This window comes from Corylus avellana, chromosome ca2, assembly GCF_901000735.1.
Source record: "Corylus avellana chromosome ca2, CavTom2PMs-1.0".
Lineage (NCBI taxonomy): Eukaryota > Viridiplantae > Streptophyta > Magnoliopsida > Fagales > Betulaceae > Corylus > Corylus avellana.
Genome location: NC_081542.1, coordinates 14,926,277 through 14,940,893, shown reverse-complemented (window position 1 = coordinate 14,940,893; position 14,617 = coordinate 14,926,277). Strand labels below are relative to the sequence as shown.

General features: G+C 37.8%; 2 protein-coding genes across 3 annotated transcripts; one reads left to right on the top strand and one right to left on the bottom strand.

Moving 5' to 3' along the window:
• The first annotated feature begins 6,226 nt into the window (after window positions 1-6,226).
• LOC132168754 (translocase of chloroplast 159, chloroplastic) lies at window positions 6,227-10,942 on the top strand. The gene has a single exon (XM_059579788.1). The coding sequence runs from the start codon at window positions 6,478-6,480 to the stop codon at window positions 10,687-10,689; it is 4,212 nt and encodes a 1,403-aa protein (XP_059435771.1). The 5' UTR covers window positions 6,227-6,477; the 3' UTR covers window positions 10,690-10,942.
• Window positions 10,943-12,269: 1,327 nt separating this feature from the next.
• Window positions 12,270-13,840, bottom strand: LOC132171879 (stress-related protein-like). 2 transcript variants are annotated; one of them, XM_059583290.1, is made up of 3 exons: window positions 13,631-13,840; window positions 13,152-13,376; window positions 12,270-13,070 (listed from the first exon to the last, which is right to left on the bottom strand). In XM_059583290.1, exons 1-3 carry the CDS (start codon window positions 13,664-13,666, stop codon window positions 12,585-12,587), a joined length of 747 nt encoding a protein of 248 aa, XP_059439273.1. In that variant the 5' UTR covers window positions 13,667-13,840; the 3' UTR covers window positions 12,270-12,584. The 2 variants fall into 2 exon arrangements, with proteins under 2 accessions (XP_059439273.1, XP_059439274.1); XM_059583291.1 differs by having other exon boundaries at window positions 13,152-13,370.
• Between the last annotated feature and the right edge of the window lie 777 nt (window positions 13,841-14,617).

Here is a 14,617-nt window from a genome sequence, read left to right as displayed (position 1 = left end):
CTCTTGCCAAACATAGCTTTAGTGTTGAATAAATATTGCCAGAGTTTGAAAGAAATAAATCATTTCATTGAACCTCGTTTGTGTGTGCAATCAATTTCAATCTGCTGAGGGAACAATGAAAGTGACATATAGGTTTTTGGTGGTGTTTAATAACTTTCTTAAAGATGTGTTCTTGGTTATCATATTGAAAAGTGTTTTAATGTGACGTAAAATATATATATATATATATATATATATATATATATATATATTGAGTTTTTTATGCTGAAAATTGTTTGTTAATATTTTAACTTTGAGAGAAAAAAAAAATAAATGAAAAAGAGTTAGCAAACGGGCTCTTTTGTATCTTTAGGATCAAACCTAATGCAACCTGATGGGATGTGGAAATGCTTAAGTATGCACCGTCAATTTTATGTCAAGAAAAACTTGAAACATTACTAAAACAAATTGCTTAAGAGCCGAGGTGAGCCGCAAGAGATACCTTCAATTTCTAAGTCAGTCAGTAGTTGTCAAAGTCCTTCTTAAGGAGGAGTTTTTGCATAAGTGTGTACTCACCTAAATGAATGAGTGAGTAAAAACTTACCTCCTCCTTTGATAATTTTTTCCTTTCAATCACATGTCATTCTTTTCCCGTACGACCTTGCCGCATGTTGTCTTGTGATTGAGTTGCGTGATTGAGTTGCGTGTGGTTTGTCCATTAATCATGGTCATTAGCTTTGGCAGGAGTATTCCTGACAATCCTCTTTGTTACGAATCAACTGGCATTTAATGTTAATTGCCTCTATAATCGAGAGAGAATGGTGCTTCGATATTGTTTTCGGCTTGAGTTGTCCATAAAAGCAACTAACAATATTTAGGGTTTTAACATGGTTTAGGTAATATAGGTAATTGGATGATTCACGGTCTAGTTTGATTCTTTTGCAAGCAACCGCAAAAACAATACCATTGGACTCATCTTAGCCTAGGCTAGTCAACAATATTGGCAATGGACCACCACTTAACTAAGCCTAAATCGGTAAAATTTCGTATATCATAAATGAGTAATACTATATATCATTATTTTCTTTTCTTTTTATTTTTAAAAATAATTTTAAAAATCATATTAATTTTTAAAGATTTTTTTAAAAATTGTTTATTCGAAAGTAGGATCGTGTTAAATTATAATATAAGATTAAAAACGCCAATTGCCATGGCATGTGTTCTGTGGTCCGACCCACTTTGGGTTATTTATATATATATATAATATATATATATATATATATATATATAGTAAATGATGACGTGGACTTGGGCTTTAAAAGTTGAAAAGCCGCAAAAAGGGAGTTATCATATGATGTGTAGGACCGCAGCCTGTACGAAACTATATTGCATATTCCGAGCATTGATTTGGAAGAAGCTTTGCAGGCACGCAAAGTTGATTAATCATGTTTTGTTTGTTTAATTAATTAATTAATCTGCGGATGTTTAATTAGCTTACCCATGATTGTGTTTAATTAACACAATTGTCCATTAGTTGCCAACCAACCCAGAGAGCATTGTGGATTAGGGAAGTTTATTTATTTATTTATTTATACTTTTCAAACTTTATGAAACAAGTCATCACATGCACCATACAAAGTGGAGCAAGGCATCACCCGCACTTAAATTATGCATGGTCTTCATTAGGTTTAATCATTGCCATGTTTACGTTGAAATATATTATTAATTTTTGCCGAAAAATTATCCGGTATAATACGGATAGTCCTATATAAAGAAGACATCTCTATCTACTCTCGATGTGAAGTTATTTGACAACTAATTGCACTTAATCTCGATTCGACTTGATCAATAATAAAGTGAAAAGAAAATTTTGACCAAGTGGGATCGTGTGCTTAGTAGATGCTTGCATATTCAACTTAATGTTTACTAAAATGATTATTTCAATTAGTACTTGTCAATTATATTGTTTGAAGTCGTGCTTTAATTAAGCTCAAGTCAACCATATAATTTTATGGTCAATTATGTTCAAGAAAAGAAAAAAGAAGAAGCAATAAATAGTATGAATTATGGTCTTGTTTGAAATTGCATTTGAGAAATAGAGCTTTTAAGTAAAAAAAAACGTTTTTTTTGGCAAAAGCTTCATTTTTAAGCTTTTACAAAAAATGCGTTTTGAATTTTTTTTACCAAACGGGTGTTTTTTTTTGTTTTTTAAACGAACTTTTAGAATGTTAAACCCACTTTTGAAATCTATAAACCTGATTTCAAACTGGCGGTATGACTTTCCATTGGTGGAGCACGTAGGTTAAGAATAAGGCAAAAAGCAAGATTTTTTTTTTTTTTTTTTTAAAGTAAAGCAATAATTTTTTTTTAAAAAAATAAGTAAAGCAAGAAATGTTAAAGTCACTGGAAATGGAGTTTGAGGGTTTGTTTGATAAATCCTTTTAGCGTGAATTTTTTGTTTATAATAAAAAGTAATTAATGTGATATAAAAGTAAAACAAGATGTTCACTTTTGTGAGATTTAAAAAATAAATAAATAAATAAATATTTTATTTGATTTTCTTTTGAAAAAATAATAATAACGAAAGAGGATTGCCAAACAAGCCCCTAGTTTTTTTCTTGCGGGGTTGGAATTATGCCTTAACAATTGTATTTGAAATCAGAAAAAAAAAATAATAATAATAATAAACAAAGAATTGGGCTACGAGCCTATGAAGTTCATGCCTACTGCCTAGATAGTAGACACCTTAATTGATGGATCTAATTTTTTTTTTTTTTTTTAAGACCGAATTTGGCTATGTAGGCCCGAGTTTGGTAGAAACATCGTCCCATCAAATGTATTTATAAGCTTATTAGTTATTAATTATGTTTTGTTTGATTACTTATTAAGATTTAATTTTTATTAATTTACTTTCTAAGATTATAAGGTTTTCAAAAATCCTTTAGTCCACGTTCTCTTAAATTTCGAACGGTGCTATCACGTCATACCTAAACATGTTTCATTTAATAAAAAATATATAAATATAAAAAACAAACAAATAGTTTCAGGTTTTTATTTGATTTAAAATGGCACTATATATATATATATATATATATTATGAAATGGATCGTGGACATGTCAGGGCTTTCTGATCCGGCAAAGCAAATCACTAGGGCCGTGGCCCATGTGGGCTTTCTAGAGTGGGCAAGCCATGTATTTGAAAAAATCTGCATTAGGCTTTTCAGTAAACAGCAACCCCGTGGGCCGGCATGTGCAAGCCCAATCCAACGGCCTACTTCAAGTTTTTTTTTTTTTTTGGGGGGGAGATTGAAGATAAATCAGAAGTTGAGAAGCAACAAATGTTGGCCATGAATTTGAGATGAGGAATAAGAGGGAATAAAGAGAAACACGTGCTTACGGACAAGTCAGAAGAATAAGTTAAATCTAAAACGTTATCTTCCAAATGAAACAAAAGAGCACAATAAATTTCAAAGAATCTACACCCTTCTATTGGTTATAAGCAACTTTCAGTCGATGGATTTTAGATCAAATTCACCTTTCAAAATTTTGTTGGGTTCGGTGGTAGTCAAACCCTTTTTTCCGTAGCGGATTTGGATTCTTTCTATTTCAAGCACCATTTTACAGTTTAGATTTTGTTTTATTGTATTTAATGGTGTACATAGTGTTACATCATTTTAAAAAATTTAAAAGATATGTCAATATATATACACTATTCTATCCGTAAAATTTAATATGTATTATGAAATTGTTGATTTTGATAGTAAAAATAGGAATTAAAAAAAAAAAAGAAGACGAAGAAGAAGAGAAAAACCATCTAGACAATTCTTAGAGCAATGCTACATATTATAGCACTCTAACAAAGTTGCCAAATGGCTTATAATAATTATTATGAACAATTTTTCGTCAACCACCGAATAAGCAATTTCTTCTTCGTTATAGTGTGAAGAGTAAATAAGTTAAAAAGTCAATTAACTCTTTACACTAGAATAAATTTTGTTTAAATTTTTTTAATTTTCTTGCTCACTTACTCTCTTTCTCTCTCTCTCTCTCTCTCTCTCAAGCAAAACCAGGGCTTCTGCACCCAACCTAGGCTAATCTATTACATCTCATGATCATCTCGTGAACCTGTTCACCAAGTCACATCGATGGTTTTGTGATCTTGTTTCTAAACTGAAGTTAGTTTCTTGCACTCCACCTTGAGTTTAAGGAGGGTTGTTATATTATATTATGTATTGTACCTTATCCCACATGGGTTATTGATGTGCGTTATGTATTGTACCTTGTTCCACATGGGTTATTGGTGTACTGTCAATATTACTAGCCCCTTTATGTACAATATTAGTTGCGATTCAAGGTACAATCTCATTCTTGAAAGTTAAAAATGCTCCTATGGTTGGCATTTGATTTGAAAAATATTTTATGTGTTTGAATTTGAAAAGAGTTTTTGATATGATGAAAGTTGGTAGTGGGAGTTGGGATTTCTCTTGGGGAGGGGGGCTTATTCTTTGTGCAAGTTGATAGAAGTATGCACATAAGTTAAAGCCAAAAAAAAATATAAACTTACTTAGATGTCATTTCTTTTTGACAAATAATTGAACAAATTACTGATTCTCTATTTTGTTTTAACAAAAAAAAAAAAAAAACCATTGCATCAACAATATAGTGGTGGTTCGGCCACATCCTACCTGGCTAAAAGGGGTGGTCCGACCATCCATTGTATTTTTTGTAATATATTTTATATTTATCTTTTTAACTTTTTTTATTTTTTTATTTTTAATATAACTGACATGTGTCACACTATAATTAGTGATGATGTGGCACATTAACAACATTGACCTTTTTTTTTTTTTTTTTTACCACAATGAATTTCGAATCATTTTTTTTAATCCCATTAAAATATTTGTCAAAACTCCAAACTATACATACCGATTTTACATTTATCCATTTAAGAAAGATAATTGCATGTTAAGATGGAGGGATTGAGCATAATAGAAGATAATTATATTAATAGTTTGCAATTGCCATCAGCTTCCTGAATCAAAAATATATTATAGCGTTTTGGCGTAATTTTTATTTTTTTATGTACAATAATTTTAGCTGAAAACATTTTGTAAGAAAATTGTTGATTTTCGTCTTTGCCTGTCACCCTTCAAATATTTTTCTAAAAGCATTTTTTTTTTCTTCTAGCTTTTAGTTTGCATTAAAAATGTTTTTCTTAAAACATCTTTTACCGGCGGGAGTGGCTTTGACATTGGTCGGTGTGCATGGAAGGGAATGGGATCCTCTCCATTTTAAAGGAAATGGAGGAGAACCGGTCCCTTGATTCATAAGGGTAAAATTGTCTATAAATAAAGTTTTACCCTTATGAATCAAGAGTAAAACCCTTATGAATCAAGTGAAATTACAGTTTTACTCTTATGAATCAAGGGACTGGCTCCTCTCCATTTCAAAGCCACAAATGCCATAGAATGAGTGTTTGTCAGAAGGAAATAAGTTTAAAGCATCGTTTAGTACGAATAATAGGTATTTTAATAGGAAAATGAATTGTTATTACGAAGAGTGAATGAATGAAAAAGTTATTTATATTTGTTTGATGACAAGAGATATGCTTTAATTAGAATTGAACCAAAATTATTAAAAATCCAAAATATTTCTTATTTCACTAAAACACAATTTTTTTTTTTCTTAAAAAAAGAAAAGAAAACCTTGAAATTTTGTAAGTAACAACACCACCCTCATAACGCATTGTGGTGGCTATGACCACGCCCAACTCCCGAGAGGTTCTAGGGGTGCATCATCTCCGATGCGAATCGGAGGTATCCAGGCCACCCCAAATTCGCGGAAAGTGGTCATACCACCTTTTTGGGGTTGAAAGAAAATAATTATTTCTTTTTGAAAGCATTGTGGAATAGCTTGAGAAGAATATACATTTCTTCATAAGAGGAATAATTATTCTTCTCTAACTCATACATTACTCGACATAATTATTTTTGTCAAAAAAAAATATAAAACATTTTACGATTAATCAAAAAATGTCGAGTACAACAAAATATCAGAAAATGAAAGCATGTTTCGTATTGACATCTGTCTATTTACTAATGGTATTTGGACGATGATATTTTTCTGGCATAAAATTTTCTAAAAAATCTGCCCGAGATAATCTGCCAGCAGAGAGTAAAACCAAAAAGAAAATATGATCAAGGGTCATACCGTCATTTCACCCATCTTATGAAAAACATCGAAAACCTGCGCGGAGAGGCCTCCATAAACCTTATCTCTCACACTCTCTATATCTCCCTCGCATCTCTCTCTGTTTCCTCCCACAAGCTCTCGTCTCAGAAACCCAATCCAAAACCACATCCTTTATCCAAACCCATCAAAACCCAACAACCAAACGAAGCAAAAACCCTGAAATTCTCACTCTTTCTAAACCCTTTAATAAGTTTCTCTGCTTTTCGTGTTTTCCTGTAGTTTGTTAGAGAATCACATTGAACCTACATGGACTCCAAGGACTCTGCTCAGGAAACGACGTCACTTTTCTCTAACTCATCAGGTTCTAATTTCTCTTTCCCCACTTCTTATTCTCATGCTTCTGATGGTATTGATAATTCGATGAAAAACTATGCTTTAGAGGTTGATAATGGCAAGGATAATGGATATGGTGGTGGGTCTGAAAATGAGGGGTTTGGGAGTGTTAGGGAGGGGTTTGAAACGGCGTCGGGGGACCCAGATGAAGAAACCCTAGAGAAAGCCATTAGAGGGGTTGATACTGATGCCCCTTCTGTTAGTTTTGATGAGTTTTTGAAGAGCGTAAGCGTAGCGCCGGTGGCGAAGGTATCAGCGGATGATGATGATGATGACGAATATGATGAAAATTATGATGATGATGATGACTATGACGAAGATGATGAAAATTATGTTGTAGGAGGAGGAGAAGTTGGGGTTTTGGGTGAGGAAGCTGAGGGAGGTGGTGATAAGGGTTTGGAGATAGTTGGGGTTGAGGGTTCTGTGGAGAATTTGGGAATTGGGCAAAAGGGTTTTAGTGAGAATGGGAATTTGGGTGAATTGGGGATTGGAAGTGGTGCTCATGAGGGCACTGCTGAGGTTTTTGAGGGTGGTGGAGAGGATAAGGTGTTTGAAAGTTCGAAATTTGACGAGGGTTCGAGTTTTGGGGTTGAACGGGGCTTGAGAATGGAAGAGAGGGTGGAAGGGACTGAATTGCAGGGTGAGGAGCCTGTGGAAGAGTTGAAAAGTGAGGGTTTGGATGGAAAGGAGTCGGTGGTGGTAACGAAAACTGAGAAGGCTGCTGTGGCAGTCGAAGACAGTACGATTCTCAGTGGCGGAGCTGACCAAGCAAAGCCTGGGATTGTAGAACCAGTAGATGACGAATTGGTTGAAGTGGATGGTTTGAAATTTACTAGTGGAGGGGAATCAGTTGTGGAAGCGGGAGCTGTTGTGGTTGGGGATGTGGGCGAAATTAAGGATGCTGATATTAAAGGGATGGGGGTCCTGGTTGATGGAGGCTTCAGGTTAGATAATGGGTTTGACCAAATCAGTGGTAATGCAAAAGAGCTGGTTGATTCGAAGTCTGTTGTTGCAAGTACTGAGTCTGATCAGACTGTTAAGCCCATAAACAACAGTGAAACTATTGTCACGGATGTGGAGAAAGGTGAAAACTTGGACAATGAAGTTGTTGCTATTGATGAGGAAACTGTGGTTCTGGCTAATGCTGAGAAGAATCCAGAAGTCGAAAATGAGCCAGAAGCTGATTCTGAAGCCAAACAGAAAGAACGTGCCATAGAGATAGCTGCTGCTGGAGTAGAAAATGTGTACGGTAACAAACTAGATGGAGGGGAAGGAGCCGAAACTGGGGAAGTGAACTGTATCCCCGAGTTTAGCCAACATGAATCAAGCAAAGTGGAAAAATCATTATATAATGGTGTTATTGATGTAGATGCTCAGGGGGATGAAGTGGAAGCCAGGATTTCTGGTAAAACTGATACGCCTGAATCTGTAGAACTAAGTTCCATTTTGAGCCAAGAAATAAAGCTAGAAGCTGAAGATGGGGAAAAACACCACTCAGATGTGGAAGACCAGATTGAAGGTTCAGCTACAGATGGGGAGACTGATGGTATGATCTTTGGAAGTTCTGAAGCTGCCAAACAGTTCTTGGAGGAGTTGGAACGAGGATCAGGTGCTGGTTCTCGCTCAGGTGCAGAGAGTTTTCATGATCACTCCCAGAGAATGGATGGTCAAATTGCCACAGACTCTGATGAAGAAGTGGACACCGATGAGGAGGGAGATGGGAAGGAGTTATTTGATTCTGCTGCATTAGCAGCTCTACTGAAAGCTGCAACGGGTGGTGAATCAGATGGCAGCAGTATCACAATCACTTCTCAAGATGGATCAAGGCTTTTTTCTGTTGAGCGTCCTGCTGGTTTGGGATCCTCTCTCCCGTCTGTAAAACCTGCTCCTCGACAAAACCGTCCTAACCTTTTTGCTCCTTCTGATCTCACAATGGGGGGTGAGTCTGAAAACAACTTGAGCGAAGAGGAGAAAAAGAAGCTGGAGAAGTTACAGCAGATAAGGGTGAAATTCTTGAGGCTTGTGCAGAGACTAGGTGTTTCTCCAGAAGAGTCAATAGCAGCACAGGTCCTATACCGGATGGCACTTCTTGCAGGGAGGCAAACTGGTCAACTTTTTAGCCTTGAAACGGCAAAAAGGACTGCTCTCCTGCTTGAAGCTGAGGGGAAAGATGATTTGAGCTTTTCCCTGAACATACTGGTTCTTGGGAAATCAGGCGTAGGTAAGAGTGCTATGATAAATTCAATTTTTGGTGAAGAAAGGACCCCCATAGATGCATTTGGACCTGCCACAACTACTGTGAAAGAAATAGTTGGGACAGTTGATGGAGTTGAGATCAGAGTATTTGATACCCCCGGCCTGAAGTCTTCTGCATCAGAACAAGGTATCAACCGCAGAATGTTATCTTCGGTGAAGAAGTTCACAAAAAAATGCCCCCCAGATATTGTCCTCTACGTGGATCGGCTGGATGCTCAAACCAGGGATCTTAATGATCTGCCATTATTAAGAACAATCACTAGTTCTCTTGGCTCTTCAATCTGGAAAAGTGCCATAATTACTTTAACTCATGCTGCCTCTGCTCCTCCGGATGGACCATCTGGTTCCCCTATGCGTTATGATGCATTTGTTGCTCAAAGATCTCATGTTGTTCAGCAGTCCATTGGACAAGCTGTGGGTGATATCCGTCTTATGAATCCAAGTTTGATGATGACTCCTGTATCACTTGTTGAGAACCATCCCTCTTGTCGAAAGAATAGAGAAGGTCAAAAGATACTCCCTAATGGTTTAAGTTGGAGGCCTCAGTTATTGCTACTGAGCTACTCCATGAAGATCCTATCTGAAGTGAGTAATCTGTCAAAACCTCAAGATGTGTTTGACCACAAAAAGCTCTTTGGTTTCCGTACCCGGTCGCCTCCACTTCCATACCTGTTGTCTTGGTTGTTGCAGTCTCGTACACATCCAAAACTGTCTGCTGATCAAGGTGGTGATAATGGTGATTCTGACATTGACTTGGATGACTTGTCTGATTCTGATCAAGAGGAAGAGGAGGATGAGTATGACCAGCTACCGCCCTTCAAGCCTCTCAGAAAATCTCAAATTGCTAAGCTCAGCAAAGAGCAGAAAAAGGCATATTTTGAGGAGTACGAATATCGGGTGAAGTTCCTCCAGAAGAAACAGTGGAGAGAGGAGTTGAAAAGGATGAGAGAGATGAAGAAGAAAGGTAAAGTTAATGCACAAGATTATGGTTACGATGGGGAAGATGACCCTGAAAATGGAAGTCCGGCTGCTGTTCCAGTTGCATTACCTGATATGGCTTTGCCACCTTCCTTTGATAGTGATACTCCAGCTTACAGATACCGGTTCTTGGAGCCAATTTCTCAATTTGTAACAAGACCAGTGTTGGACACCCATGGTTGGGACCATGATTACGGATATGATGGTGTCAATCTTGAACATAGTCTGGCCATTGCTAATCAGTTTCCAGCTGCTTTTACCGTCCAAATAACAAAGGATAAGAAGGAGTTCAATCTCCATTTGGATTCTGCCGTTTCCGCTAAACATGGGGAGAATGGATCAAGCATGGCAGGCTTCGATATCCAAAACATCGGAAAGCAACTTGCTTACATTGTTCGAGGAGAGACGAAATTTAAAAATTTCAAAAAGAACAAGACAACTGCCGGCGTATCTGTGACATTTTTAGGTGAAAATGTGTCCACTGGAGTTAAAGTGGAGGATCAGATTTCACTTGGAAAGCGCCTGGTATTGGTAGGCAGCACTGGGACCGTCCGATCCCAGGGTGATTCAGCATATGGAGCTAATTTGGAAGTGCGTCTCAGGGAAGCAGATTATCCAATTGGTCAGGACCAATCCTCACTGGGTCTATCTCTCGTAAAGTGGAGAGGTGACTTGGCACTAGGGGCCAATTTTCAGTCACAGATTTCAATTGGAAGGAGTTACAAGGTGGCTGTTCGTGCAGGACTCAACAACAAGCTCAGTGGACAGATAACTGTTAGAACAAGCAGCTCAGATCAACTTCAGCTCGCACTTGTGGCTATTCTTCCTATTGTCAGGTCTATCTATAAGACCATCTGGCCTGGGGCAAGTGAGAATTATTCCATCTACTAGTTTATGTTGCACTTCTTTGGTTTTTTTTTTTTCTTTTCTTTTCTTTTGATTATGTTGGAGCTTCCTGAGTTGGTATAGATTAAGCATAATCTGCTTATTATCTTTATCACTTCCCTGAATAATGCTTATCTTATTTGATCCTGAACCTCTGATTTTATCAGACATTTTGCATTGCGTGATGAATTGTATTGAAAATGAGATGGAACCAAGAGGGAATTGAATAATATGATTGTTTAGTAGCTTTATTTAGTTACATATGATGTTGTGTTCTCTATTTGCTCATATGGAACACTTGTCTCAGTTGTCTATTGGCTAGTGTTGAGATCCTGTTTCTTTGGTAGAGAAGAATTGGATAGAAGGGTCTCTTTTCTTTTCTTTTTTCTAGGCCTGCCCTATCATACTCGTTCCTTTATATAATGTCATTGTCTTTAGCTTTGGTCTTCTCCTGGAAAATGACTTGTATGTACCAGCAAAAATTTTTTTCTTCGGGAGTGTGCAAGCAGTAACTGTCTCTCACCTTCATTGTTTTCTCCTTGAATTAAATCATCACATTATTGTTTGGAAACTTAACCCATTCTGGTTTGTGGTATCACCCAGTTCCAGTTGGAAGTATTCAGTCATTTAGTCTATTTGCTTATTAATTCCTGTAAGCATTTTGGCTGCATGAAAAAATATCTCTCTTTATCTCTCAAAGCTGAAATTTGACGCTTTTGGTAAGCTGAGTAAGGGGAGATGGAAAATAAAGAAGCCTCAATGGGTTGGTGGACTTGGAGGGATTTATAATCATATCCCCAAGGCCTTTCGTTTTGAGGTTTTTTGGACCAGAAACCCTTCCGGTCTCTCTGTTGTTGTCAATGCTTCGGATTCTTTCTATGTGGGATTCCCTGCTTCTATCATTTGTTCTCAAAATGGAGGTCCACGAAGCAAGTTTTCAAAATCTAGAACATAGACCACTTTGGGAGAGAATCTAGACGTCCATTCTGAGGGATATTGATCGCATCCAGCAATCCACACACTTGTGCTCAAAATTCAGCACAGGAGATTTCTATGCATGATGCTCTCTGTAGGAGCAATTGAAAAGGTCAGAAATTATTTTTTGTAAAGCCTATTGGTTGGTTGTTAAAAAAGATATCATTCATTTTGTCCAATCTTTTTCAGAGATGATCATCTCCTTAAGGAATTTAACCATTCCATTATAGCTCTTAGTCCTAAGATTGCTAAACCCTTCAACTACCAAATTATTTTCAAGATTCTTGCTGATAGTTTGAAGCCCCTTTTGAATAAGATCATCTCTCCTTCCCAATCTGCCTTTATTCAAGGCAGATCTATTCATGATAATTTCATTCTTGCTCACAAAATTTTCTATACTTGGTTCTTAGAAAGGTGATGATTATTAGTCTGTGCTTTTGGTAGATACCTTAAAAGCAAAATACTTTAAAAAAATCTGCTCATTTCTTAGAAGCTGATGCCTCTTGGTCGTGGAAAGGAATACTTGAGCATAGATTTGTGGTGGATAAGGAGGTTGCTGGCCATGGGCTGTTTTCTCTGGTTTGAACCACTTGTTAAGGGATTTCCCCTGACAAATGGATTTGGCACCCTCTCCTTCAGGACAGTTTATTGTCAAGTTTGCACATGAAATCATCATTCAGATTACTTCTCTTAAATCTGCACCTTTGACCTCAACTGATTGGGAGTCTTTTGGAGCTTTAAAACTCCAGCAAAAAACTATATTAAAAAAAAAAAAAAAAAAAAATTCAAATAGATGTGATCCACGCTCCACAGTAAAGAAAATCACAAACATCATGCCATGGGGTTTAGTAGGCCTACAAGAAGTAATGAACAAAGCTAACCCCAAGCCAACATCAACCAACTAATTTTCCCCATGTCAACGATGCTCACTGTGCCACGTCGACAACTTCACCATTGGCAGATGGCCCAGGCCCACCATCGGTCTCTTCAAAAACCTTAGCGATCTTCTCCTTGGGAATCAACGGTAGATATTCCGCCACGGCGTACCCCCTCTCAGCCGAATAACAAACCGCCTGGTTGTATTTGTCTGTCCAGTAACCTGCCGTGGGGATTGCGATCTGAGCCACCTGCGGGAACATCGGCAGCCGATTCAGCGATCGCCAAGCCGTCACCGCATACTTCTCGGCCACTGGCTCGTAACTCGCGTACAGCTCCTTCGCCGTCGGCTCGCACTTGGTGTACGCGGTTCTCGTGATGCTTTTCGCGGTGTCCACCACGCCTGCCCGCTGCATTTTCGAGGCCACAGCTCGCGCCACCTCCGGCGCCTTGTGAGCCACCGTCAATGCCTGGCTTGACGCCTGCTTCACTAGCGACGGCACGTGCCTATCCACTTCCCTCATGGACTCGTCCACCTGCAATTTGCAAAGCACGTGAAATAAACAGGCATATATATATATATATATATAGATATGTGCGCAGTGTGTAGTGCGGACCTTGCGGTCGACGAACATGAGGAGATCGAAGGGGACGTCGTGGAACCGCTCGTAGACCGGTCCGATAACGGTTTTGACGGTGCCTTCGATGGCGTGGACGCCCGATTTGAGTGGACCGGAGCTCTCTTTGGCGTAGTCGTAGAGGGTCGAGAAGCAGACCACACTGTAGATCACCGCCACTTGTACGAAATCCAGATACTTTAGCCTTTTCTGATCATCCTGTACCTTCAATAAAAAATAAGATTTAGATGATTTTTGCATATCATCGATTCAATTTCCTGTTTGGTTGCTGAGAAAACGTAAGAGAAAAATCAAGAACACAAAATGCAAAATTTTTGCTTCACACTTCTCCTCCATTTCTCAGTAACCAAAGGGTAGGCTAGAAAAAAAAAATTCTTCAAATGAAAGGAATGGAACCCTATCTCGTCGAAGATCAGATCGTTAAGAATCCAAAGAGCAGAGATGATGGTGCTACATACCGTCTCTGTTGGTCGTTTGTTTTCTGCGTCCGCCATTTTCAAACTGCTTCCAAGAAAATACAAAACAAGAATGAGATTTGACTTGCTCCAAATTCTATCGCATAAAAACGAATACTAAAAAGGAGTGCATTACAACGATTCCCTTTTAATAGCGAGTCGAAGTTGGATTCGAATTCTCTAAGATTTTCTATAATTTGATATTATCGGATCTTAAAATCTGACCCATTCATTACATCTATGCCATAAATTTACAATGAAGAGTGTTACACATTCTAAATTTTTCTCTAAAAAATTAGTTTCCAAATGATGTTTCATCATCTCAGGAAATTTATTATTTTGAGAAGTGTGTGACCAATTTATGGAATGGTAACACATCATTTGAGAACTTTTGGAAAAGAAGTCTTGAGATGTCTAGCATTTCTTATTTACAATATATATATAGATGGGACGCTCTCTTCTCTCCTGAAAACCGAGAAGAAAGCCAAAAGCCAAAAGTCGCTTGAGGATATGGTTTCCCGCCTCCCCCCTCACCACTTACTGCTATTTGCTTTTCTCTTTATTGGGTTTCTATCTTTTTGAGAGAACTTATTTTTCTTTAGATCTTCTAGTCTCTTATAAGGCTTTATCTATCGTCTTTAATGATTTATCCTCGATCCAAAAAACGTAGCCAGACTTTCTCCCATGCCGGCCACACCTCCCTTCTTGCCAGTTGCCTTCTCTACCGCGTTGTCGGCAAGATCTATGAATTTTCGAAGATGGTTGTTTTTTTTTTTTTTTTTTTTTTTGTTTTTTTAAAATCAAATCTTCCTTTCTCCGCTAGTTCCAACTTGCAATGCACCGTGCTACCACCCTCATCGACGTCCCAACTTCCCGGCGCGATCATCCATGCGGTGCCATCATGGTAAAGGAGTAGTGGTGGTGCTCAGGGTAATTATAATGATGTATAATTTTCAAGGGGCATTACTAGTTTTCCCTTGAACCGTGAGA

Bases quoted from the DNA above. Each gene is read 5' to 3' on its own strand.
- LOC132168754 (XM_059579788.1), top strand. From the start codon at position 6,478: ATGGACTCCAAGGACTCTGCTCAGGAAACGACGTCACTTTTCTCTAAC.
- LOC132171879 (XM_059583290.1), bottom strand. From the start codon at position 13,666: ATGGCGGACGCAGAAAACAAACGACCAACAGAGACG. The intron at 13,377-13,630 runs GTATGTAGCACC...TTTTTATTGAAG, and splicing joins ACAAACGACCAACAGAGACG to GTACAGGATGATCAGAAAAG. The intron at 13,071-13,151 runs GTCCGCACTACA...TGCAAATTGCAG, and splicing joins TCATGTTCGTCGACCGCAAG to GTGGACGAGTCCATGAGGGA.